This window comes from Centropristis striata, chromosome 3 (assembly GCF_030273125.1).
Source record: "Centropristis striata isolate RG_2023a ecotype Rhode Island chromosome 3, C.striata_1.0, whole genome shotgun sequence".
In the NCBI taxonomy this organism is placed as follows: domain Eukaryota; kingdom Metazoa; phylum Chordata; class Actinopteri; order Perciformes; family Serranidae; genus Centropristis; species Centropristis striata.
The window spans coordinates 16,306,639-16,331,292 of record NC_081519.1 but is presented as its reverse complement, the minus strand read 5'-3'; the positions used below and the strand labels follow the sequence as shown (position 1 = coordinate 16,331,292).

The 24,654-nt window shown below is 40.7% G+C and overlaps 1 protein-coding gene across 1 annotated transcript in view; it reads left to right on the top strand.

The window, feature by feature from the left end:
• The first annotated feature begins 4,028 nt into the window (after positions 1-4,028).
• The window catches only part of LOC131966925 (A disintegrin and metalloproteinase with thrombospondin motifs 9-like), a 50,743-nt gene continuing 30,117 nt past the window's right edge, over positions 4,029-24,654 (top strand). Inside the window, exons 1-22 of the mRNA XM_059328608.1 lie at positions 4,029-4,268; positions 4,577-4,971; positions 6,642-6,804; positions 8,992-9,332; positions 10,697-10,780; positions 10,897-11,021; positions 11,273-11,313; positions 11,412-11,517; positions 12,745-12,891; positions 13,654-13,795; positions 15,025-15,129; positions 16,103-16,248; positions 16,642-16,823; positions 16,965-17,101; positions 17,744-17,861; positions 18,062-18,157; positions 19,712-19,878; positions 20,113-20,242; positions 22,027-22,153; positions 22,239-22,449; positions 22,564-22,728; positions 23,476-23,637. Coding sequence (XP_059184591.1) covers positions 4,172-4,268; positions 4,577-4,971; positions 6,642-6,804; positions 8,992-9,332; positions 10,697-10,780; positions 10,897-11,021; positions 11,273-11,313; positions 11,412-11,517; positions 12,745-12,891; positions 13,654-13,795; positions 15,025-15,129; positions 16,103-16,248; positions 16,642-16,823; positions 16,965-17,101; positions 17,744-17,861; positions 18,062-18,157; positions 19,712-19,878; positions 20,113-20,242; positions 22,027-22,153; positions 22,239-22,449; positions 22,564-22,728; positions 23,476-23,637 — 3,387 coding nt within the window. The 5' untranslated portion in view covers positions 4,029-4,171. The remainder of the gene's footprint in view (positions 4,269-4,576; positions 4,972-6,641; positions 6,805-8,991; positions 9,333-10,696; positions 10,781-10,896; positions 11,022-11,272; positions 11,314-11,411; positions 11,518-12,744; positions 12,892-13,653; positions 13,796-15,024; positions 15,130-16,102; positions 16,249-16,641; positions 16,824-16,964; positions 17,102-17,743; positions 17,862-18,061; positions 18,158-19,711; positions 19,879-20,112; positions 20,243-22,026; positions 22,154-22,238; positions 22,450-22,563; positions 22,729-23,475; positions 23,638-24,654) is intronic.

The following is a 24,654-nucleotide window of genomic DNA, read 5'->3' as shown; positions in this document are numbered from 1 at the left end:
CATGGAGGCCAAGTGAGTACAACTCAGGATAGAGATGTTGGTGATGTTCGTGCATGGCCCAAATGTCCTAGCTTTTTATTTCTTGTCTATAAAATGTACAGGGTGAGATCACTTTCACTTCACTCAGGGATATTTCTTTTACAGATTACTGACACATTTTTTAAGATAATCTCAAAGTAATATGTATGTAAAAAAATAAATGAAGTGTGTTTTCCTGGAAAAGGGGTAACTTCAATGATAAATAATAAATAAGTTAGGACACTTATTTCTATATAACATATTACTTTTGATGTATTATGTTTCATAACTTCAAATAAATCAGTCATAAGTGTTCTAAGGGTATTTTAAAATATGTTTGGTTATGTGCTGCTGATATTAAGAACAAGGCTACCTTTTATTTCCCAGACTGTGTGTTATGGAACAGATCCAAGTCCAATCTTATCTTCAAGACATTACTCATAATGTATGTTTACCATGGCGTGATCTTAATGTGTTATCGTTAAAATTATTCATTCATATTTTCAGACCCACTAATAGCAGGTTGGGCTACACAGTGATGTACTGGTTAGCACTTTTGCCTCACAGCAATGGGTTTGCAGGTTCGAACCGAAGCTATTCGTTGGAGTTTGCATGTTCTCCCCATGTCAAAGTCGGTTCTCCCTGGATCCTCCAGCTTAATCCCACAGTCCAAAAACATGCAGCTAAAATTTAATTCATGATTCTAAATTGCCCGTAGGAGTGAATGAGAGCGTGAATGGTTGTCTGTCTCTATATGTCAGCCCTGTGATAGTCTGCTGACCTGTCCGGGTTTAGGTATACTCCACCTCTCGCCCAATGTCAACTGAGATCGGCTCCAGACCCCCATGACTTGAGTTTGGATAAGTGGTTAAGGAGAATAGCAGGCTAACCAGCATGCACTGCTCCAACATGGATCAACAGATTTGAACCCTCTTACTGCAATGTGGTACCATTAATCCTGCAGCAACATGCTGCCTTAAACCACAACAGATATTTTTCATTGGTTCATTCCATTCATCCAGTTTGTACAAAACCCTGCAAATATCCACTCGCCACTCATCTAAGATGTGTGTTTGTATTTGAGCTGAACAGTTATTTGATTGTCTGTCCATTGGTGGTGAGTGTCTTAATGTTTTAACTGTTGTGGAATGAACTACGGGACTTCAAGGACCTGAAACTGTACAATTAGTTGTGGTCTAAATACTGTATGTTCTAGGCCATTGTTTTGTGCAGGGCTGATTATTAATTATCAATAATATATATATATATATATATATAAGATAAATATATTGAAAATGTGTATGTTTGATTTTTGATATCTGCCATTATAATGTAGGCCTACACGTAATATTTTTTTTTTTAAATGCAACAGGTGGCAAAGTTTGGGAGCCCCTGTTCTAGGCTACTAATTAGCTTAGCTACACTTGCAATACAGCTTCTGGCCCCCGGTGGCAGCACCATAGGGCAGCACTGACTGGAGTAGGCCTACTGCTAAACAGCATTTCAGTCAGTTGACCTAGTGTCACTACTGCTTTTCTGTCAGAGTATATCATGTATTTATTTCTGTACACCAATTATAATTCACTTCAAAGACTGTTGAATTTTTTTTCCTGTAACAAATGATGAGCAACTTCAATGTTTCTATTTTGTGATACAGTAACTAGCTAAGGTGTCTGTTACTTTAAAGTTCCCAGGCGAGCGTTAGCTACTTTCTAATCATGTCTCCTGTGTAGTGTGTCTGTCTGAAGAAAGTCACTCCTGAAAATGTTTATTAAGCCGAGGTTAACATACAAGAATCTTCTTCTGGCTCATGCTCTCCCAGTATCTTAATGCTATGTCAAGAAAATTGGTCAAGAAGGGTGAAATGTCATGTCAGAAGCTAACATTAGCCCAAAAAGATGCTAACAGTCAGATGAAGTCTTTCTGTGAGTATTACAACTGAGAAGACTGGCCTTTTAACATTTTCAATTATCTTTTAACCCAGAAAGGTTTCAAGAATGAAGATTAACCATAGTATCTTATTGTCATCATTAGAGTTTTTGTTATGGTTTTACTGTTTAAAATATACATACAAGTTGTCAAATATATATTTTCCTTATGTTTATTTTTTAAATGAATGTGTTTTTTTCATACTGTTCAGTAGGGCTCATATAATTAGGGTATAGTTTGATGTAACATGGCACAGCAGGAAAAGCACAGGTGTGATGTATTACAATAATTGCTGGCAGCATTTCATTAAGGTTTTGTACATGTTCGCTCACTGGTACTTAATTTGAGTAGAGCTGTCATTAACAGTACAGTCACACCTGTGCTTTTCTTGCTGTGACAAGTCTAATTGTATATGGTATGTATGAAAGTATGCACAATATATATTGGGCCAAGAATGGAAAATTAATATCATGGTGTATTATTCTGATAATGACATTAAAGCAAATAAATAGAGCTGATAATACAGAGCCAAATTGTTTTTGTTGACTGACAATTAGCATAGCTGTCCCCCTAACCTTTTCCGTTTATGTGCCTTGTTTCATTGCATTCTTTCTGTAGACCAAGCAGCCAAAGGCTTTTGGATCTATGAAGGCCTTTTTTTGTATTGAGTATTTACAATGACACGTCTGATTTGACGGATTAGACAAACACTCGATAAAGCTATAAAGACAACATATGTGTTTAGTTTTTTTATGTGCTTTACTTGGAAAAGATAACAATTAAAGTCAGTGTCATAACTTTTTTTTCTTTTTAGTTATGGGAAGACATATACAGAAGAGCTGTTTATGAACTATAACTAAATTAATCACAAGCTATTTTGATAATTGGCTAATTGGTTTGTGCTACCTTTTGGGGGTAAAGAAGTCACATTTCCCTGATTTCTGCATCTTAAATGTGGATGTTTTCTGTTTCTTTTATTCCTTTATGACAGTAAGGTGAATTTCCTTGAGTAGTGGACAAAACAAGACATTTGAGGACATCATCTTGGGCTTTGGAAAACACCGATCGAACCACTAATTGCACAGTTTTCTGTCATTTCATAGACCAAACAACTAATCAGCTAATCGTCGAAATAAACAAAAGATTAATCGACAATGAAAATAATAGTTAATTGCAGCCTATTATAGAGTGAAACCAATAGGTATGTGATGCGCTTATAGACAATGTACAAGTCTTTAGCAGAACAAGTTGTGTATTCTGTCTGTAGTATGTGTGGTGTATGGGGGGTTTGCATGAAGGGCAGGAGGCCGACTGGATAGCCCACTCTTTGATCCTCCACATAACAAAGGCACCTACAAAGGCTTCCATACAGCCTGTAGCATTGTTCTGACGAGGAGACTATAGCTCATAAAACCATTACCATTATCCCTACACAATACCTTTTCCAGCACCTACTTAAGACCTCAAATCACTACTGTATATGACTACGCTGCATGCCAGTTCGCATTTTGTCACTCTGTGATCCCATGAACTTCTAAGTATCCAGCCATGCCCAGATTATCTCGCTTGTGGCCCCAGGGCAGGCATTTCCTATATGGGCCCCACCTCACTGTCATGGTCACCGTTCTGCTCTGCATACTATGCAACTGCCCGCCGAAGCTATTGAATGTATGTCTGCATTTGTATGAAATTTAAATTAAATGTATGCACTTCATAAAGTCAGTTAATAGAAGCAATTGGGGTCAATGGTGGCCCTGAGGATGGATCCTGTAGAGGCTGACGTTAACTTGAATACAAAAGCCCAAAAAGACTTGTGAACTACCAAGTCACTGATCATATCACATCATCCAAAGTGGACACTATTTACACTTTTGTCACAACAGTATATAACGGGAGTGGCTTCAGTCTAGCACCAGTGTACCTTGCCTGGCTGATCCCGCCCCTAGCTGGGGAGAAAGCTGGTGCACAGGCTTGCAGCGGAGCGGAGCCCATGCAGTGTTTGAGCAGCCCACCCCTCTGCAGTATGCATGTTCGCCAGGGATTTCGCGAAGCGCTCACGTCCCAGCAGTGTACTTCACCGGCCAGAGACAATCTACTCAAGAGTCGAGGATAATAAAAATTGGATGTGGCAGGCGGACCGGAGGCGGAAAGCCCGGAGTGACCGGAGGAATACAGTATTACTACAGGACTACAGGCTGCCGCTCTCCTCTGAACGTGGACAATCATGCATGTGCTCTTCTGGGGCTTGGGGTTCCTACTATTCCCTGATTTCTTGAATGTAGTCGCATCTACGGGGAAATTGCTTTTGAATTCAAGCACAGGTAAAGTATGCCGCTCTGACAACCCATTATCCCGCATGGAGTAATTTTCTAACACAGAGGGCAGAGAATGAATGAGTTTTGAATTCAGCCAAGCACATGACTTGCAGCGCTTTCTAGATACCTAAAGTTCACTGCCTGATTATCAGTTCCTTGCAATGCTATAAAACAGACTTTCCAAGAAAGAATACACTGATGTGAAAGTCATAATCTATCGATTAACTCAGCTAGGCTCTTTGATTTGCACTGATGCTATTGGACTGCTACTTAATCCTTAACTGCATTGTGATTCTTCTGCCTTCATTCCCCAGTAAAAGAGGAGATCGGCGCTTATGAGATTGTAACACCGGTGCGAGTGAATGAAGCCGGTGACAAGTTTCCAACCAGTGTGCACTTCAAGAGGAAAAGACGAAGTTTGGACGAGAGCACCGGCAACACTACGGATCACTGGGCCTCGCCAAATATCCACTACAGGATATCTGCTTTCGGACAGCATTATCACCTCAACCTCACGCTGGATTCGGGATTTATCGCACCTCTCTACACTGTGACAGTACTTGGAGTGCCCCGAGGAGATAACATAACGGATTTTGCAACCGATGGGGAGGTGGAGGAGGAGGATACGGAGTTAAGGCACTGCTTCTATAAAGGACTTGTAAATGCAGAAGCAGAACACGCCGCGGTCATCAGTTTGTGCTCCGGACTGGTGAGTTTTTACGCACGGTTAGACTCGTCGTGCATGTAATGACTTTACGACCGGGTGTTTTACTTTTCCACCATAGGTATTTAGGGGCCATTATTGGTTATACAAGACTTGTAAAGCAGCCTCAAAAACTGTAAACACACTGTCAGCTCAAACTTTGCGCGCAACCTGCTTTTTGTATTGAAAATGCAAATAGCAAATAGCAAGTCATTCATCATTACACTTTTAAATATGTTTGTATTTGGAAAATAATTCAAAACTTCACATTACCCTGTCAATACTTAGAAGCTGTCTAAGTACATTTATCACAGTAAAGTATAACGCTGATTTATAAAACATTTTAAGAAAAAATAGTATGACACAGCATTTGACTTGTTAAATAATTCATTTGTTGTTGGGTGTTTATGAGACTAAGTCATTCTCAAAGTAGCAAACAACCGTGCTGACTTGCGGGAGTTCCAAGTCCATTGCCTAAAGTCAAGTTTAATGAACATTCTACCCTAAATCTTACTTCCATGGCTCTCACCAGTCTTCTGCTTGTCGGTGACGTCTTTACGCACGCTAGTACAGCGGGAGTACGGGTGGTACTGACGTCATCACAAATTGGTCCCACTCTCAGGCATGCGTTTTGGATAGGAGCAAAAGTGCATTCTGAGTTTAAACATAAAAGCCACAGAGAGGTGACAGATAGGAGTAAGAGGTCAATTTCTTCCCAAATGACAAATCAAATTAAAACATTCTGAATGCTCTGCTATGCAGAGAGCTTTGGGGAGTTGAGTTGACATTTATGGAGCATATCTTAAGATTTATTCAAAACCTCTGAGGGCATATTAGTTCTAAAACAGGCAATTCTGCTGATGGCCACAATTTCTGTACACCATAGAATAATGTGATATTTGAAGGGAGATTCTCTTTGCCTTGCCAACTCTCCAGGTCAATAAAACTGCTGGTCCTAGTGTGGTCATGGGAATAGAGTCACTCAAGGGAATACAATGAAGCTGCATTCTTTCCTTATTGAAGATCAGTCAAACCTGCCACACATTTCTTCACATGCAGGATAATTTGTGTAACTTACAAATTAACCTTTGCCAAACCTAATTGTGCCAAAGTTGTATCAACCCCCAGACCTGCCATGATGATTCTCCACTGCCAATGAGCCACAAATGAAATGTGCTTGGGTTGGCATGTACCTTATCTGGAACATCATAGACCTCCAAGTTAGCTAGTCACACTAAACATGCCGTGTAAAAAAACATATAACAAAGCTTTCAGTAAGCTTGCCAAGAACATACAGTCTCTCTGTTTTTCTGATAGGCATCACGGGCCGCACTATTATGCTTTATATGCTGTTTTGAGACCATTCTGACATGCATGCAAATTCACTTATTTCACCTTTAATGTAAGCCCTCAGGTCTCTGCATTGCTTATTTTCTCTAATGAATAGTAAATTAGACACATTCCACTGTTGCTTGCTCCAAATATATTGCATGTAAGACATACTTTGGAGAATACTGATTAGCAAAAAATATCTTTCAAACTAAATATTCCCATTGGTCCTGTCTGTAGAACTGGCAATTTCTAATGTTACATATGTTGCTGTTGTAAAATAATAAGCATTTACAGGAAATGGATGGATGGACACTAACTGGTTTGCATTTTTTTCTCCCAACCAGCTGGGCACTTTCAGGTCTCCAGATGGGGAGTATTTTGTGGAGCCCCTACACAGCTATCAAGGAGAACACTATGAAGAGGAACACACAAAACCTCATATTGTATACAGAAAGAGTGCACCCAAGAAACAGACATCTGGGGAGAACTCAGCTTGCGACACTTCAGGTATGGTGCATGACATGATGTGTATGATTGTATGTAATTCAGACAGACAAGGTCAACATATATAGTAAACATGCACATGGACAACACAAACAATTTCAACCTTAATGCATCTACACATGTGTTTGCAAAAACAAACATACCCAGCGACTGCAAACAGTGCTCATTCAGGCCTCACCACTGAAAACACACATCCTAAGGGCTATATATGTAAAGAAAATAGTGTGTATGTGGTTGGTTGCTTGTATATAAGTGCCTGAAGTGTTTTCATAGAATGCTTGTGGATCAAGTGTAGAGAATTTACCATTTGTGTGTGTCTGCAACTCTGCATGCATTATGAGACTTTTTAAATTGGTTCCCACAGACACGAACTGGCACAATCACAGCTTTACCCCCAAAGTCTTGCTATCAGTTGATACAGGAGCCAATTATGTAATTCTAGCATGGTACTGTTAAACGATATGTAGCTTATCTGGTTTTAACAAGGAAAACCTTTGAGTGTGTCTGGTTATTGATTAAAAAGAAGAAAATTGCTCTGCAAAGCTAGATACCTTACGGCAAAATCATAAAAAAAGAAAAAGAATACATTTGATTAAGCGTAACATAGTTAACCATACACTTATTCTTGAAATGGCACTTTGGTTTAACAATTCATCTTCAAATTGTAGAATTAACTAGTACAATATCCAAATCACAGGAAGGGAAAAATGTGTTAAAAAACATTCTGAATTAAGTATTGTGGTGCAGCAGAGCTCTCCTTGCCTACAAGTCAAATTCTATAGACTTGGGAAAAAAATGTTTTTTTGGTACGCATCCACCATGAATATTTTTTAATATATTTTATAAGTCACTCCAATATTGTGAATCATAATTGTAATTGCAATATCAGTCAAAATAATCACAATTAGAAATTTTTCCCAAATTGTCCTTAATGGCACTATGTTTTCGGACAGTTTCCTCATGAGTAGGCTACAGATAGAAGTGTATGATGGAATTAAAGTGAACGTATAGTGTGAAACTATCTTGGCTGACATATCATGTCATAGCCTGCACAGTGTAGCGCCTACAGCTGCAGCACAGTAGTGAGGAAGCTTTCCAACTCTCACACAGGAAAAATCATTTGTAAGTTCACCCTTGTATCATTCCATCTCAGTTTACTGGCTGAACTTCCTGTTGACTCTTGTACTTCCTCCTCCTCTTTGATAAGAAACTTGGGTAGACCCACTGCCATGAACGTGCAGTGTAAACTGTATAGCAGAAAAAGTCATGGCACTTGAAACCGTCAAATGATCAAAACTAAATAAAAATAAATCTGGAGGCATTTTCTCTTTGTCTGCTGGACAATCCTTCTGCAGATGTTTTGTTTCACTGTGTATGTGAATATTTATGTGCATGTTGGCTTTTGTATTCTGTATTTTGTGTGTGTCTCTGTAATACAGTATGTGTGATATTGTAGCCAGGAGGAACATAAATTTGATTAAGAGCCATTTGTGGCCAAGAGTGACGCATCCTTGTACAAAGTTCCATTGTTACCTTGTTTTGAAGTAGAGCTGTTGATCTATTTTGATCATAAATCATGTATACTGAAAGCAGATCCACTAATAGGATGTAGTCCAGCTCATTGTCATTAAGGTGGTGATGTATTGCTGGTGGTCCAGAAAGGGTGATCTGCATGTGATGAGAAAACAACACAAAAAAAGATTGGCATTCAGCAGTTGTGTCACGATTATCACAATCAGAACTGATTCCCCTCCGAGTTAAGAGGTTTTGCTGCCCAGTTCTTCTTTTAGTGTGTGTGCACTGTAGTTTGTGCTCCATTTTTTTTATGGCAGGGTGCCAGGTTTACCTAGTCTGAACTCTTTGCCCTCCTCTCTCCCCTCTTCTGAAAGCAGAGGGAGAGAGAAAAAAAGGCATTCCAGGCAGCGTTCATTCGTCAACCCACTCTTTGAGCAACAATAAACAAAAGAGAGAAAGAGGCAGCAACATATTTTAACAATACCCACATCCAGACAGCCAACTTACCTCATTTATCTCCACCTTTAAAGACACAAACCACTACTTTAGAGTAATTGTAAACACATTGTCACGACAAACTTTGATTCATACCTTGTCTGTTTTTCTAACTGAATGTATTTCCTCCCATCTCTGTGTATTTACACATGCTTCATTCCTTCTGGCTTCTTTCTTCAGGACACAAACACAGACATAAAAGACACAAGCTTAAGAGAAGGCCAGTGGCTGCTGGAGTGACCACTGTGTCTAATACATCCCCTGTGGTCAGCGCCGGTATATTCAGTGACTTGGAGTCACTGAGCGCCAGCCTGACCAGCGATGCTTTGCTCAGATCGGAAATCGGCAGTGTTAGCGCCAGACCATCAAATGATAGCAGCGGTGACTCAGGACCTCACAGGAGATCAAAGCGCTTCCTCTCCTACCCGCGCTTCGTTGAAGTCATGCTGGTGGCCGACAGCAAAATGGTGGAGCATCACAGCAGCAACCTACAGCATTACATACTCACATTAATGTCCATAGTAAGTTCTGCTCCATCTTCACGTCTGCTTGGAGAGAATGTTTGGGTGGTGGAGGCGCTTGACTTGAAATGTGTTAATGTGTCTATATACTATTCACATATATGGCCAGGTACTATCTATATGTGTGCATATTTGTGAACTAAATGTATGTACCTGTTGTGCTGCGCTAAAAGTCAGTCAGTCGGCCTTTGGAGGAGGGCCATGGGAGGGAAAAGGGCAGCCTAGGGCAGGGGTAAACAACACTTTCAAACGGCCAGGGGGAAGAGAGGGCAGCTTGAGGTAGAGCCTTACTGACAGCTTTGATGAATGTTGAAAATAAGCTCAGGTATGTCACATAGGCCGCATACTCTCGGCCACTTCAAATACCAGCTTCCGCAGGCGTCTGGGGCCGACAGTCTTCAGGGGGAGGCTGAGATGACCTATATTCTGTTCTTGGCAAAGTTTGCCTTCTCCACAGGGGCTCAGGCCATTATCAACTTGATCTTCCAATCAACCAAATTCCCAAGTACTTGTTTGAAACTGCAAGAAGGCAGTCCATGATAGTTACCAGTGAACATACTGGTATACTACATTTCACCTGAGTAACTGTAAGTTAGGTAAAACATGTAACCTCTTCGCATGAAAATGTCTGAAAACGACTAGAAATATGTTATATATTTTGTTTGGTTGTGTATTACCTAATCCCAAATGTTTCCAACAGTCAAACAGAGAGAAATGTGTTAATTTGAACCAAGGTAACTGTGTATTCATTCTCTTTTCACATACGTCAAAGTTTACTGGTCTGCCAGAAGCTGTCATCAATTGACTTTTTTTAAGCCACATTTTAACAATACACCTTTTAGACCCTGGTCATTTTTAACTGTATATTTTAAACGGATAAAGGATTTTAGTCACTGAACATCTGGATCACAGAAACAAACTGAGTAAACATTAGCAGCAGCTTGGCTCACAACTCCTTGTCATGTCCTGTATCCAGCGAACAGCACCGAAGAAACAGATTTTTAACGTCAATGTACTTTATTAAGTATTTTACCAGTTGTAATCATTAGATTCATTTGTTTTGGAGATGAGGAGAACACTGCGGATAATTCGGCTCCTGTTTAAAACCTCCTGAACAATGAAAGAAACCAAACTGAAAATCTAACTGATGATAGTAGCAGTGAAGACAACAACTCCCATGATCCCATGCTCCTTCACAATCTGACCCAACTCTTTTTTTGTTACTGTTTTGATTAAGAGACCCCTAGCAGTAGAAAATATTGTGCGTTAAATGAAAATATAGTGGCATTGATCCATACAATAATTTTACCTTTAAATGTTTTCTTTCAGAGGATTGAGCCCAATTTTTTGTTTCCTTTATTCAGGTATCTTCAATCTACAAGGACCCCAGCATTGGCAACCTGATCAACATTGTGATTGTAAAGTTAGTCATAATAAACAACGAGCTGGTAAGACTGCTAAATCTGTTTTAATCTCCATATTTACACACCAAGAACAAGTGTCTGATGTACATACTCATCAATGAAGTTGCACCTCCTGAATATTTCTCTCTGTATGTTCTCAGGACGGTCCAGTCATTTCATTTAATGCACAGACCACTTTAAAGAACTTCTGCATTTGGCAGCAGAGCCAGAACATCCTGGATGATAACCACCATTCCCACCATGACACTGCCATCCTAATCACCAGGTGCAAGAAAAATATTAAGTTATCAAATTCTTTGCTGTGTACGGAATATATTGTTTTAGGTCTTTAAACAACCAAATATTATATGAACTAAATAACATTATAATACATGTAAATTATTAGAGACTCAGCTGCAACTCAAATTAAACAGGGTCCAGATATCTGACAAAAGAACTGCTGTTTAACAATGTATCTAAATAAGGAGGAAGTGTTCTTCAGCCATTGACCTTGACCTGTTAACTGTGTCACCACAGGCAGGACATCTGCAGGGCAAGGGATAAGTGTGACACCCTAGGTAAGTGGATTTGTGAACAAATGTACTGATAAACTGTGTTAATGGTGGTATGATCATGATGGAAAATTAGTAAAACTTAAGTGTTTCTTGTTTTAAAGGACTTGCAGAGTTGGGGACGGTGTGTGATCCATACAGGAGTTGCAGCATCAGCGAGGACAACGGACTCAGCACTGCATTCACTATCGCCCATGAACTTGGCCATGTGTAAGCACAGCATGTATCCAGTGATTGTTTCTCTCCTAGTACTGTCATCACTCCTAGTTAGAGGAAGTTCTGGCTTCAGTGAGATGTTGCGAGAGCTTCAAAAGTCTTTCTAGGAATCCAAGCGTGCCCTACCAGCAGATGGGGATCAAGGAATCTTGCATTTTTGGACAACACAACAGCTCTACATTCCTTTGAGTTTTTCTCAGTATTTTCTGACGCTTTGGTGTGTCTCTGATCGTATCTCCTAATTTTTTGCCTGCATTTCATTTTGAGAGGAGAGAGAAAAGCGTTTGTAAACTGGATTCTTAGAATTTAAGCAAAACCTGCCCTTCAGCAAACATTATCCGACGTCCTGAGTCAGCCAGAGCTGAGGGGGCATGTGGGGGGGGGTTAGCGGTTAGCCTTGTACAGTGGAGACTGTTACGGACCTTAACAGCCCTCATCATCTCTAACAAATGCTCCTTCTAACCACTAAACAAAAGGCGGGATTGTTCAATTACACGTTTATCCGCATCAAGCGGTGACAACATGCTTGACATTGCTTAGCCCCACAGCTCAGTGTTAGATGGTACCTGTCAGGTGGGGAGCCCAGCAGCTCAGAGGGAGGGCAGTGGGCAGTGTGGTGCTGTACCTGTCCACCACAAACCAGGATCTTATTTGTTCTCCCTGCTGGAGCTTGATTACTCCTCTAATACTTGTTGTGCTCGCTTTTTACATCTCCATTTCTCTGACATGTCTGTCGCCCAGTGTGCATATAATTTAATATTACGCTGGTTCATTCCAAACTCCCCACAAGCAGGAAATACAATTGCTCTGTATTATTTTCAGCTGCAGCCGTGAATGGGTTTCCAAAAGCCAATATCATAGTGAGTGCGGAAATATAGAATCAATGATTATATTTAAAACATGTGTGCAGACAAATGAAACACACTGCAACACACAAAAAATACCACTTTTCAATTGGATGCTTGTCTATGTTGGTTAGCGAAACACTAACTTATAAAACTTCAAAGTCTCAGTCTATACCAAAAAAGAAGCGTTCATCACCACAATACTGTTTTTCGTTAGATTTACCTCAGCCAGATAGTTGTCTCACTGAGCCTTGTCATCTGCAGGATAATAAACTACTAGCAACAGAATTATAATCAGAGATAGTAAAGAACTTCTGGTGTTAATGTTATTTATTTTATGAAACCTGAACGTGTTGTTTTGTTTTCTCTCTGCTAGGTTCAACATGCCTCATGACGACAGTAACAAGTGTAAGGAGGATGGAGTTAAGATTCAGCAACATGTGATGGCTCCCACACTTAACTACAACACAAATCCTTGGATGTGGTCCAAGTGTAGCAGGAAGTACATCACAGAGTTCCTTGAGTATGTCATTCTCTTTTCTTCAGGATTGTTCCAAACATGCATGGGGATTAGCTCACGTAGCTTATGTTTTTGTTCTACTGTTGCAGAGAAGTTTCTGAACAACTTTAACAGCCTGACACAGAATAGGATATGCAAAGTAGTATGGTCAAGTCAAAATAAGCGGTTGTATTTTTTCATTCATTTTTAGTTTAAAGCTCTGGCCAAATATCCTTTAAAGAGGCCCTATTTTTGAAACTGTATCACAGAGATTACATAAATATGTTTTCTTAAACATACAAACACACACAGAGTGCAGTCTACTCATACTGTATGCAGTTTTTAACTTTTGGCAGCCACAGCCACATTTTTAGGCATGAGTGCAAATAAACTGTCATCATTTCTCAGGGCTGTTGCAGCTTCTACTTGCCTTTCTTCCAAAGGCTCTTCAGCCCACTGAGAAAGACCAGGGAACTCCTTGTGCAGGAATAGTGTGGGATAGAATAGGATCATATTTGGCAACTATCCAAAATCTCCTTCTATTTCTTTCTCTTTCTATAGCCCCAACTAGCCAAAGTACTCTCAACATCTCCAACTCTTGAGTCCCTCTCCACTTACTACCTATAGCTGACTGAATATAAACAGAAACTTGTGTGTACAATAGGGGTTCTATATATGTATAGATGAATGACCTCTTCGGCTGTACTGAGTGTGTTTTCTGTCTGTTTGTGTCTCTTGTTTTTTCCCTTTTTTTCTTTAAGTCATTTTATTTTTATTTCTTAATAGCACAGGATATGGTGAGTGCTTGCTTGACGAGCCCGTTTCTAGGCCGTACAGTCTCTCACAGCAGCTGCCTGGACGGATATACAATGTCAATAAACAGTGTGAATTGATATTTGGACAGGGAACACAGGTGTGCCCTTATATGGTAAGTGGAGTAGACGTGCAAATCTAAACTGTCATGTTGCACATGTGGTTCTTTGAGGGAAACCTCTTATGTTAGGTTCAAGTCTAAGCCAAATTCGAAGCCTTTAAAGTCAGTCACTCTGTTTATATTATTATTAATTGTTTTTTCTACAAGCACACAAAAACTAATTTACATGATGTAAGATGTGATATCTCATCACCTATAACCTGTTAAAAACTTCTCAAAACAAGAATATAAGGAAAGGTGGAACTATGCTCAAATCATCACATCAAACCATCTGGATACTGTACATTTGTCTTGTTGAATTTTTGAGTAAATACTACAGAAATGCCTACAGAATAGATGCTACACCCTTAAAGGGATAGCTCTGTTTTTTGAGGTGAGGTTGTGTGAGGTACTAATCAATAGTCAGTGTATAACTACTGCAGATGACAATTGGCACGCCCTACAAGCATGCAGTGGTACACGTTGGGAAGCTAAGCAGACAAACAACAAAAATCAATATTGATTTAAGTGTGCACTATATTTAGAATATTTTGGCCACTTTACCAAAGCCTTGTTTATGTTTACACCCCAGGAACTGAAACCCTCATCTGTGCTCTCTTCAAAGCCACCAGAATCCTTTGACCAAAAACAGATTTTTTCTCTCTCTGGGGATCGCCTTTATTAGTTTGATTTTTTTATTACGTTTTTAAGGGTTTGTTCAGAATCTGTGGGCCCCACACACAGCACTACATTTCTTAGCTTTCCTGTTGGTACTAATGGCGTGCCCACCACCAACTACTTGCTAGGTAATAGCAGGCAATACACTGAATATGGATACATATGTCCTACAACCCCACACAAAAAATCTGAATTATTCCTTTAAGCGCGGTGATTTTTTTTAACTTGGATTATAATTTGACAGAAAGGTATGTAAGCCATTGGTTAACACACACCTGGCTAATGAGGTGGCCGATACAGCAAACTTGCTGTATGGTGTCTCCTTCTGGCTTAATGCTTTAAAATGTGCAGTAAATTGGATGTATGCCAACTGGAGTCCATGTATTTACTGAGTTCTCTGCGGTGAAGTTCTTAACATGTATGTGCCCTGCTTTTTTTTATGATTGTCTGTTTCTTATGGAATCTCAGAGTTCACACAAAGTGTTAACTGTGTGTGTGTGTGTGTGTGTGTGTGTGTGTGTGTGTGTGTGTGTGTGTGTGTGTGTGTTTGTGTGTGTGTGTGTCAGACCCAGTGTCGGAGGCTGTGGTGTACCAGTCCAGAGGGCGCCCAGCGGGGCTGCAGAACCCAGCACATGCCATGGGCGGACGGCACTGACTGCTCCCCTGGAAAAGTAAGTGTCATGGGGAAATTATGAAAAAAAAGTGTCGGGAGCAAGAAGTAAGAAATTAAACTGTGTTTTATTGAAGTAAAAGTTGGGGGTGAACGTGTGAAGGGAAAAAGCATGTGAAGTGTTTAAACACTACTTGTTTCTATTACAGTATGGTTTATTACTCATATGGTTCTGTGTTATGATCTGACAATCCTTAATCAATTCCTTGCTTTAATCTCACAAATTTTCCAGTGACTCATGACCATAAAATTGATCACAAGGATTTTAATTTAAAATAACAAAAAACAAGTTCCAAAAAAAATAATCGACTTGCCATTAACACAATGTAAACTCTAGTAATTGAACCTAGCTGGCATATAAGTAGGTGGTGTATAGTTGTAAACGATGGAGGCGACTCTCTGAGTCTAGCTTTTAATTAGGACTTTCTCACTAAGCCCTCGCTTCCTACCACTAAGACCGAGAGAACATGAAAGCGACGTGAAGTCCAAAGACGCACAGATACACACACATATTGAAACCTTTTCATGTTTACACGAACCTCTCATCCCATGCCATGCACTACACCAGACTAAACACTTACGCTTGAGTCTGTTTGCTGAACAGTGTAAGATTATCTTCCTGTTATGAGCTGAGATATATTTATTGACTATGTGCGTGACATTTTCTTGTCTTCTGTCCAGCCAGACCCGGCCGTGAAATGTATTTTTCAGTTCCTATTTTTTTTTCCATTTGCTTCACTGTATAATTTCTCCCAGATTAGCATCAAAGCACGGAAGAGCAGATAGATGTGTTGCCAGGTCCATGGATAAGATTTCGTGTGCTCACTCTGCCTGTTTCTCTCCCTTTTTTACTTTTTTCTCTGTCATCCTCTTGTTTTTCTTTCACTCATTCATACACTCATTTTCTCCCTTTGCTCCTATATATGCTCTCTTCATTCATGCTACTTTATTCTCTTGTGTCTCTCTCATTGCAGCACTGCAAACATGGTCTGTGTATAGCCAAAGAGCATGACGCAACACCTGTGGAGGGTGCATGGGGAGTTTGGAGCCCTTTTGGTACCTGTTCGCGGACATGTGGCGGGGGCATCAAGATCGCCGTGCGCGAATGCAACCGACCCGTGTGAGCAGTCTCTCTCTTTGTAGTCATGCATGTCTAGTGGACCATGTCTCCATCTTAGCTGTTGAAGTCAATGTTCCATAGATCAAGCCTCCTTCAGGAATTCCTTCCATAGCTAGTGTTCATCAGGACAGGGTTGTTTCCTGGGAAATAAAGAGATCTCTCCTTGAATGTTGCCTTTCATCCTAGGTTAATGGACGGATAGAAAAGAATGGGAAACAATGCAAAAGTCATACTCTAGGTGTGTGATGGTGGGCAATAGAATTAAAAGGAGAACGGGCGGATAGATTAATGTTTAAATCTGTAGGGGAAAACTGCTTACTAAAGCTTCTACCTAAAATATTTACTCAATTAAACCAATGATTGGTCCGTTCACTTCCTCACTCTTGCTTCCAGCCCCAGGAATGGAGGAATGTATTGTGTGGGTCGCCGAATGAAGTTTCGTTCCTGTAATTCTGAGCCCTGCTCCAAGCAGAAGAAGGACTTCAGGGAGGAGCAATGTGCAGCTTTCGATGGCAGGCACTTCAACATCAACGGTCTACCTCCTAATGTTCGCTGGGTGCCCAAGTACAGCGGAAGTGAGCGTCCTTTTTTCACTCTGGCATCATGCTTGCTCCTTTAGTCAGCCCTGTTTCACTTGTGCATAATATACATAATGTAAGTATGTCATGGCACCTTCCTGTGTTAAGTGTTTTTCTCTGTCTTTCTTTCTTTGTCAGTCCTGATGAAGGACAGGTGTAAGCTGTTCTGCAGGGTGGCAGGCAGCACAGCCTACTATCAGCTCAGGGACAGGGTCATTGATGGCACGCCATGTGGTCCCGATACCAACGACATCTGTGTCCAGGGCCTGTGCAGGGTGAGGCTCCGAAATATTACAAACTTAAGAGGCTGTTCTCAAACACTGCACTGGACACTGGGAAACAGAGCTTGATTACTAACATATCATACACATCAATTATCTTCTTAAGGAAGCAGTGGGTTACTCTGTGTACACGCTTAACCACACACATTGTTTTGGTTTGACTGTGGTTCAAAATCAAAAAATGCATCTTTATAAAAACCAATCACAAGCAGAGCTCTTTCCATTTATAGTGTGATGTTTTAAAGGAAATCTCTTTCAGATGGATGTCAGCAATATGGCTATAACTCAATAAGTTCTTATGTAACTATTTTAAAGGTCACTGGGTTTGACTTCTTTCTTCATAATCAGTATTTCATCAAGAAATAATGGCCAAGTAGAAGGCCTTTTATCTAACATGTAAATATTGAAGAGTTGAACTTTTGCCAAGTAACTAGAATAAAGAGTGTTAGCTGAAGAAAGTCTTTATTTTGCTCTCTTCCCTGTTTTTGCAGCCTACCAGTGCATTGTCATATGATTCAATTTTTTTCCGCTTTCCCTCTTTTTTTTCCCTTTTTTATTACTACCATTTATATTACTCTTGGCATTTTCTTATTTCATATTTGATACATTTCTCCCTCCTACCTCTTTACTGAGCAGCAAGCGGGCTGTGACCATGTATTGAACTCTAAAGCCAGGAGGGACAAGTGTGGTGTGTGTGGAGGTGACAACTCTTCCTGCAAAACTGTGGCAGGCACCTTCAACATCGTCCACTATGGTGAGCTATAGCCTCTTTTATTACACTATCATTTCACTTCCAGCAAGTACAAAACACTCAGCAACTCTTTTTATATTGCTTTACCAGATTTTTACATGTGCTTAGTTGTCAGAATGACAAGCGCTGAGAGTGGGATTCATTTATAGGCACAGACTTAGACTGTACTAACGATGTAAACACAATACTCATGGTATTTACAGGCTATAATGAAGTCGTGCGAATACCCAGTGGTGCTACAAATATAGATGTGCGTCAACACAGCTATTCAGGGAAACCGGAGGATGACAACTACCTCGGTAAGATATCCAACATTTTGTTGAAAAGAAAAAACTTTTAATATCTTTGTTTTCATCCAATTCTAAATCAATGTGCTGTTGAAAGCCTGTTTGTTCTGTCTCTGCCTGTCTGTTAATGTGAATCACAGACCTTAATGTAAAGTCATGTAGTGCAAACCCATGGAGTTGGCATATAGTGTGTGCATGCTAACACGTTAATGAGCCAGAACTAGGCCTGTGGGTACCATTCCAGCAAGGTCACTTGGTTTATAAGCATTGCATCTCTTGTGTGTGCACAGGTGTGTGTTTTCTTTGGTTCTGTAAATCTGCGTCTTTCTGTACCATATGCCTGCCTGTCTGCTTTGTCAGCTATTAGTGTACATATCTCGTTGGCACGAGCATGCTAATACTTGAGCTCTGATGGCCCTCTGGCTGACATTCCATCAAGGTCAACTAATGTGTGTCAGTTTGTGTTATGTGCGTATTTGTCTGCATATTGCTGTTTTTGTTGTTGTTTTCTGCTTTTCTTTGTGTATGTGTTTATATGTGACTGTATGCTTGATTTAATGCCACCATGCAATCTTCTGAACATTATTTTCCAGTTGTCATCTTTATTGTGCAAGTGTTTAGTGTTTGTGTATGGGCACGCACAGTCATTAGGGGCCCAAAGTGGAGACGATTTGTCGGAATGAGGGCCGCTCTCTACGGTCATATTAGTGTAATGTGTGAAATGGCGAGGAAAGTAAAGGCAGGAAATTAGCTCCATAATCGCATTAGGGTGAATGAGTGCAGCAGACTGGCTGTTGCACAGAACAGGATGCCCCTGGAGGGGACTTGTGCAGGAATAGAGGATTATTTTAGCCCAATAAGACTTTACTGCTGCTTACTGCATGTGCCTTACTGTAAATGTTAGCCACAGTGTTGCTAAGCTGCCCTGACACATGCAGAAACAACCAATTGTTTTGTTTATTTTAGCTTGTATAAGTCAAAAGAACAATAATTTTGGACTATCCATAATAGATGCGGATATGCATGTTTGTGTTAAATACATGAAGGGATTGTAATGCTTATGTGACACTCCAACGGAATTTTCTAACTTACAAATTAAAATGTTTGTAGCCTATATAGTTTTAACTTAGCAGTGCTGCCAGTTGCAAGTATTGCACAGAAGCTAGCTAACTTTAGCGATCTGGCAGAATTAATGCATGACACATTAAATTAATAATTTATTCAATGGCTAACAAACTTGTAAAACCAACTTCAACATATCATCAAAAGTTCTGTTTGTACGGCAGGTTGCAATAACACTCCTCTGGAGCCATATACCAAATATAGATTGTCTAGTTTTATAGTATACCTCTATATTTACTACAGCTTTGAAACAAATCCTGCTACAGCTACAGTTTAGTTTGGGGGCCAGAGGTGGGTACGGGCTTAATGTGCAAGGGTACACACCTGTGCTCCTCCTACTATGACTTGCCAAAATGTCTGCCATGTAAAAAGTCTATTAAGCATAGCTTACTGGATCTTAGATGGAATTGTGCTCATTCTGGCTCTCTCGCTCTGTCTCTGCAGCCATATCAAATAGCCGTGGAGAGTTCCTGCTTAATGGAGAGTTTGTGGTCAGCATGTTCAAAAGGGAAATCAAAGCAGGAAATGCCGTCATCGAGTACAGTGGCTCTGACCATGTCATTGAGAGGATCAACTGTACTGACCGCATCGAGGAGGAGATCATTGTCCAGGTAAATTGTCCTTATCCCGATGGCTCAGTATGCCATGCAGGAGATGAAGAGCTAGACTGATTAAGAAGTGGTGGCATGAGCCACTATTTTGAATGCAGGAACTTAAATATTTGTACAGGCTTGACCTCCAAAAGTTTTCACTTTTATGTGTGTGGTTGTGAAAAATCCATGATGTTAAATACTCTGAATCTCATTGTATAAAAATGCATATCACATTGTCTGCATATTCCACAGGTGCTGTCTGTGGGGAACCTTTACAACCCAGATGTCAGGTACTCCTTTAACATCCCCATAGAAGACAAACCTCAGCAGTTCTTCTGGGATGCCTATGGGCCCTGGCAGGAGTGCAGCCGCCTGTGCCAAGGTGAGGGGGAGGCATGAGGGGTTGGCACAGTGAGGTGATGGGAGTGGTCAATGATAAATGGTGTGGTGAGAGTAAAGATGAGATGGAATGGAGAAAGGAGACGTGGGAGCGGCTGAGCCAGAGGCACAGGAGAGAGAGGATTGTCTTGCTAAACTTGACAGCCTCATGCTAGACATAAAGGTTTGGAACAAGTGATTAAAGTCCGACCTCATAGTACGCTGTGTCAGATTACCTTCTTTGACATGACCCTGGATATGTCTGAGTACGTAGGCGTGCAGAGGTGGATCACAGGTAAACTCGAAAACCTGTTATGTGTTTTGAGTCAAACACTTTGTCTGAGAATTTATTTCTCCACTTTTTGACACTGCCCTGCTTGAACAACCAACAGTAAATTCCAAAGAGAAACCAATGATTCACACAGCAGAATCAACAACTATCATTTAATGCCCTCAGCACCTTTTGATTTTCCGATTTATACGGCCTCTCTGGCAGTTTGCAGCACACAAAGCTCTCATAGCACTGAGCTGCAAAGCTGGGTAACATCAGGTACTGATACAGAAACTTTTTCCTGCAGCCACATGAGGTTTAAATCTCTCTCCTCAGTACAGTTGGTTCACTGTGATTCAGTGCAGGGATGTCAACACAAGAGCCAAGTTGAAGTAAACAAACTGCTGCTGGTAGTCATTGTGATCCTGTGAGGATCTATATTGTACTCGAGCAAGCTGTTGCGTTATCTCAGACAACTACTTGCAGGATCTTAAAGAAGCTGAGGTCAGGCAGTGGAGGATGCATTGATGAAACCCTAGATAGCAAGTCTAGTCATGAATGTTTGCATATTGCTTTGTCTTTCTCATCAAAGAACAACATAAAAACAGCAAAATTAGGTCTTCATTTAAAATGGTTAATGGACTGCACTTGAATAGTGCTTTTCTAGTCTTAGCAAAAAATCAAAGTGCTTTAACACTACTGACAGCGCTCATGCACACATACACTGGTGGCCGAGGCTACCCTACATGGGGCCACCTGCCACCATCAGGAATTAATTCACACACAGACGACCAGCATCAGGAGCAATTTGGGTTCATCTTGGGTAGTATTTTGCCCAAGGATGCTTCGACATGTAGGCTGTCATGGTCAGGGATGGAACCACAGACCGTCCGATCAGTGGGTGACCGCTCTACTGTGTGGGCCAGTCACAATGTCGTATGTTCATATTAAACATGGCCAACATTTTAAAATGACGTCCACTTGTGGCAGATTTCTATATTTGTCATCTGCTCCAGGCACATTAAAACAGTGTTTACATTACATACTCTTGCTAAGTGTTGCTACATGCTAACCTCAGAGAAACCTGTAGTCTTGGTTATTGATGCTGTTAATTTCTCCCCAGTTTTAGATCACTTTCCTTCTGTTAATTATTGCTCCAGCTACCATGGCGTTAACACTGATGCAGAGACAGAAACACTGACCAATCAGAGCAGATTGGGCTTTTTTTGGTAGCATCTAAGTCAGAGGGTGATTTGAGGTGCAGCAGCCATGGGCAGTATGAGAAAAAAATGTTTTTGTACATTAAAGCATGTAAACATTAGTAGAAACCCAAAATACAAGTATGAACTTGACACTGAGCATAATAGTTCCCCTTTAATATCTCTTACGGTGGAGATGAAAATATATATTGTTGTGAGTGCAGAATTACAATGTTTGGTTGGTATATGGAGCTTAAGAATTGTAAGATTAACTTTTTAAAATGTACCTACTGTCCAAACGTCATTATGTCTTTATAGGAGAGCGCAAGCGGAAGATTCTCTGTAGCAGAGAGTCGGACAGGGTGGTGGTGTCAGACCAGAGGTGTCACGGTACAGCTCGACCCGCTGTCATCACTGAGCCCTGTAACACTGAATGTGAACTCAGGTTTGTATTACTATTTCAGCAAGCCAATCAATAACTCAGGCGTTCAAAATACTGACAAGGATTTTCCTGATCACCCTCGACGCAGGTGGCATGTGGCTCGTAAGAGTGAGTGCACAGCTCAGTGCGGCCTTGGATATCGCACCCTGGAAATATACTGTGCCAAAATCAGCCGTACAGATGGTAAACCCCAGAAGGTTGATGATCGCTACTGTAGTGGTCAGCGCAAACCTGATGACAAGGAAGGTTGCCATGGAGACTGTAACCCGGGTGGCTGGGAGTACTCGCCTTGGTCAGAGGTAAGATTGTTGTAGGACTTGTTGCGTTTGTGTGTGAGCATAATCCCGATGTTTGTTTATCACGGGTTGTGTATAATGTTTACATTAGCTGAGGTTAAAATGTTTGTGCTGCAGTGCTCCAAGAGCTGTGGTGGGGGCACCCGCCGTCGAGGGGCAGTGTGTCGAAAGGCAGCCGAGGCTGGTGGTGATGAGAGCAAATGCAGTCAAAGGGACAAGCTGACCGTCCAACCCTGCAATGAATTCCTCTGTCCACAATGGAAGACTGGCGACTGGTCTGAGGTCAGTTCAGCTCTTATTGACTGGAAGACCATACTTATTGGTCACATATAGTTGATTGAGGCCATGGAGCTTAATGTTTACACAAAAGTATTCCTTCCTTAATTTCACGTACATAGAATAAAGCATCTTGAGAGGAATGCTGACTATGCCATTTCTGTGATTCTGTTAGAGATATTATTTGAGCCAAAGCATATACATTTATCTGTGAGAAAGAGTTCCTGGTGTTTATGAAGCTTTAGTCAATGCAAAGAGTGTGCAGTTTACAGTACAGTGTAAATACTGTAGTTCTAAGCTAGAAGTGATCTGGGTCAAATGTAAAATCCCAGTGTGTGCACGTCTCAGCTTTGGGAGAGTTACTCCCCGCCTTACACTACAGTGAGTGTTGGGAAATCACTGATTGTAGGGTAAGATTGTACCTAAATGCTGTACAGTTTACACATTGTAGTGCAAGGATATTGCCAAGCTTGGTCTGCATTCCAGGAATATTTCAGATCTCCCATGTGGTGCTGATAAATACAAACACCTTCACTGCACTGTATACATATGCACTGTACTCACACATAAATACACACTGTGACCCTTTCTGTTGTTCCGATCCAACCTCTATTTATTTTTTTTATTTACAACACACAACAAGTGATCTTCGTCTGTCTTGATGTGGAATTCAAGCAGGCTCAGTGGCTGGTAACAACCAGTCCTCATGTAGTACACTGCATACTTATTTTTCTCTATATATTTTCGTTGTAGTGCCTTGTAACGTGCGGGAAAGGCTATAAGCACCGGCAGACGTGGTGTCAGTTTGGTGAGGACCGTTTAGACGACCGTTTTTGTGGTGCATCTAAGCCAGAGTCGGTGCAGACGTGCCAGCAGCAGGAGTGTGCCTCTTGGCAGGTCGGACCCTGGGGACAGGTGAGTGAATATCAAGATTTTCACAAACAAGTGATACACTCGAAGGATTAGGTGCTAAAGTATGAAACTCAATGTTGTAAATTATTGCAATAAATTGTAAATCAAGGCTTTGGCTACATCCCTGTTGCTATGGTAACTCATTTTTGATACAGGCTGATACTGCTACCTTACATTCATTTAGAGACCTAAACAGGAAGTTTCAAAGGAAATACTTTGAAGTTATCTGTTGTCAGGAGTAAATGAACACCCTGCAGCCAATCAGAATCAAGTATTTATGCAGACCATGGTAAGTTGCAATATATATGCTTCACCCCTTCTTCATAAGTGCAGCAATATAGTTAATATCAAAGTCTACCCAGTTGATTGGAAGCTCCACATTTACAGTTACTGTTGCTTTTCTGGTGAACTCTCCCCAGATGTAAAGCAAGGGGAGGGACATGGACAAGCAAAGTTCATCATTTAGCACTGTCCCCCTTTTTCTTGCCTGCCAACATATATACACAAAAGCTATGGATGATGTGTGTAGGCGTGCTCTTCTAGAGAAGCATTATAGGGCTATGCATACAATATATAGTGTCTGTGTGTACAGGCTCTGTCTCATTTGTGTGTGTGCACAGAGGACTGAACACCCAAATATTTGAGATATTTTTGTGCCCCCCATCAGAGGATGTGCGCACGTTAAGGTATATTTGAAGTTGTTTAATGAAGCGTGGACAAATGGTAGTTGAAGTTGCCGCCACACAAGTTTGACCCTATTTCATTGGAGGCAGTGAGGCAGAAGAGAGTGTTGTAGTACACTCTGACTTGGCTACAGTGGAAAAAAAAGACAAGTGCAATGTATATGAGCAAAGGTATGTCACGTATTTGATCTCAGAAACTTGGATTTCAGAATGTTTTTCAGGAGAGTGGAGGAGTAAAAAAATGTTTTTTTCATTTGCTAAACCTGGTTTACAGTTTTTTATTTGTTGTGTGTGGGAGTTGCTTTTCTGGCTCTGATACACTGTCATGTTTTTTGCT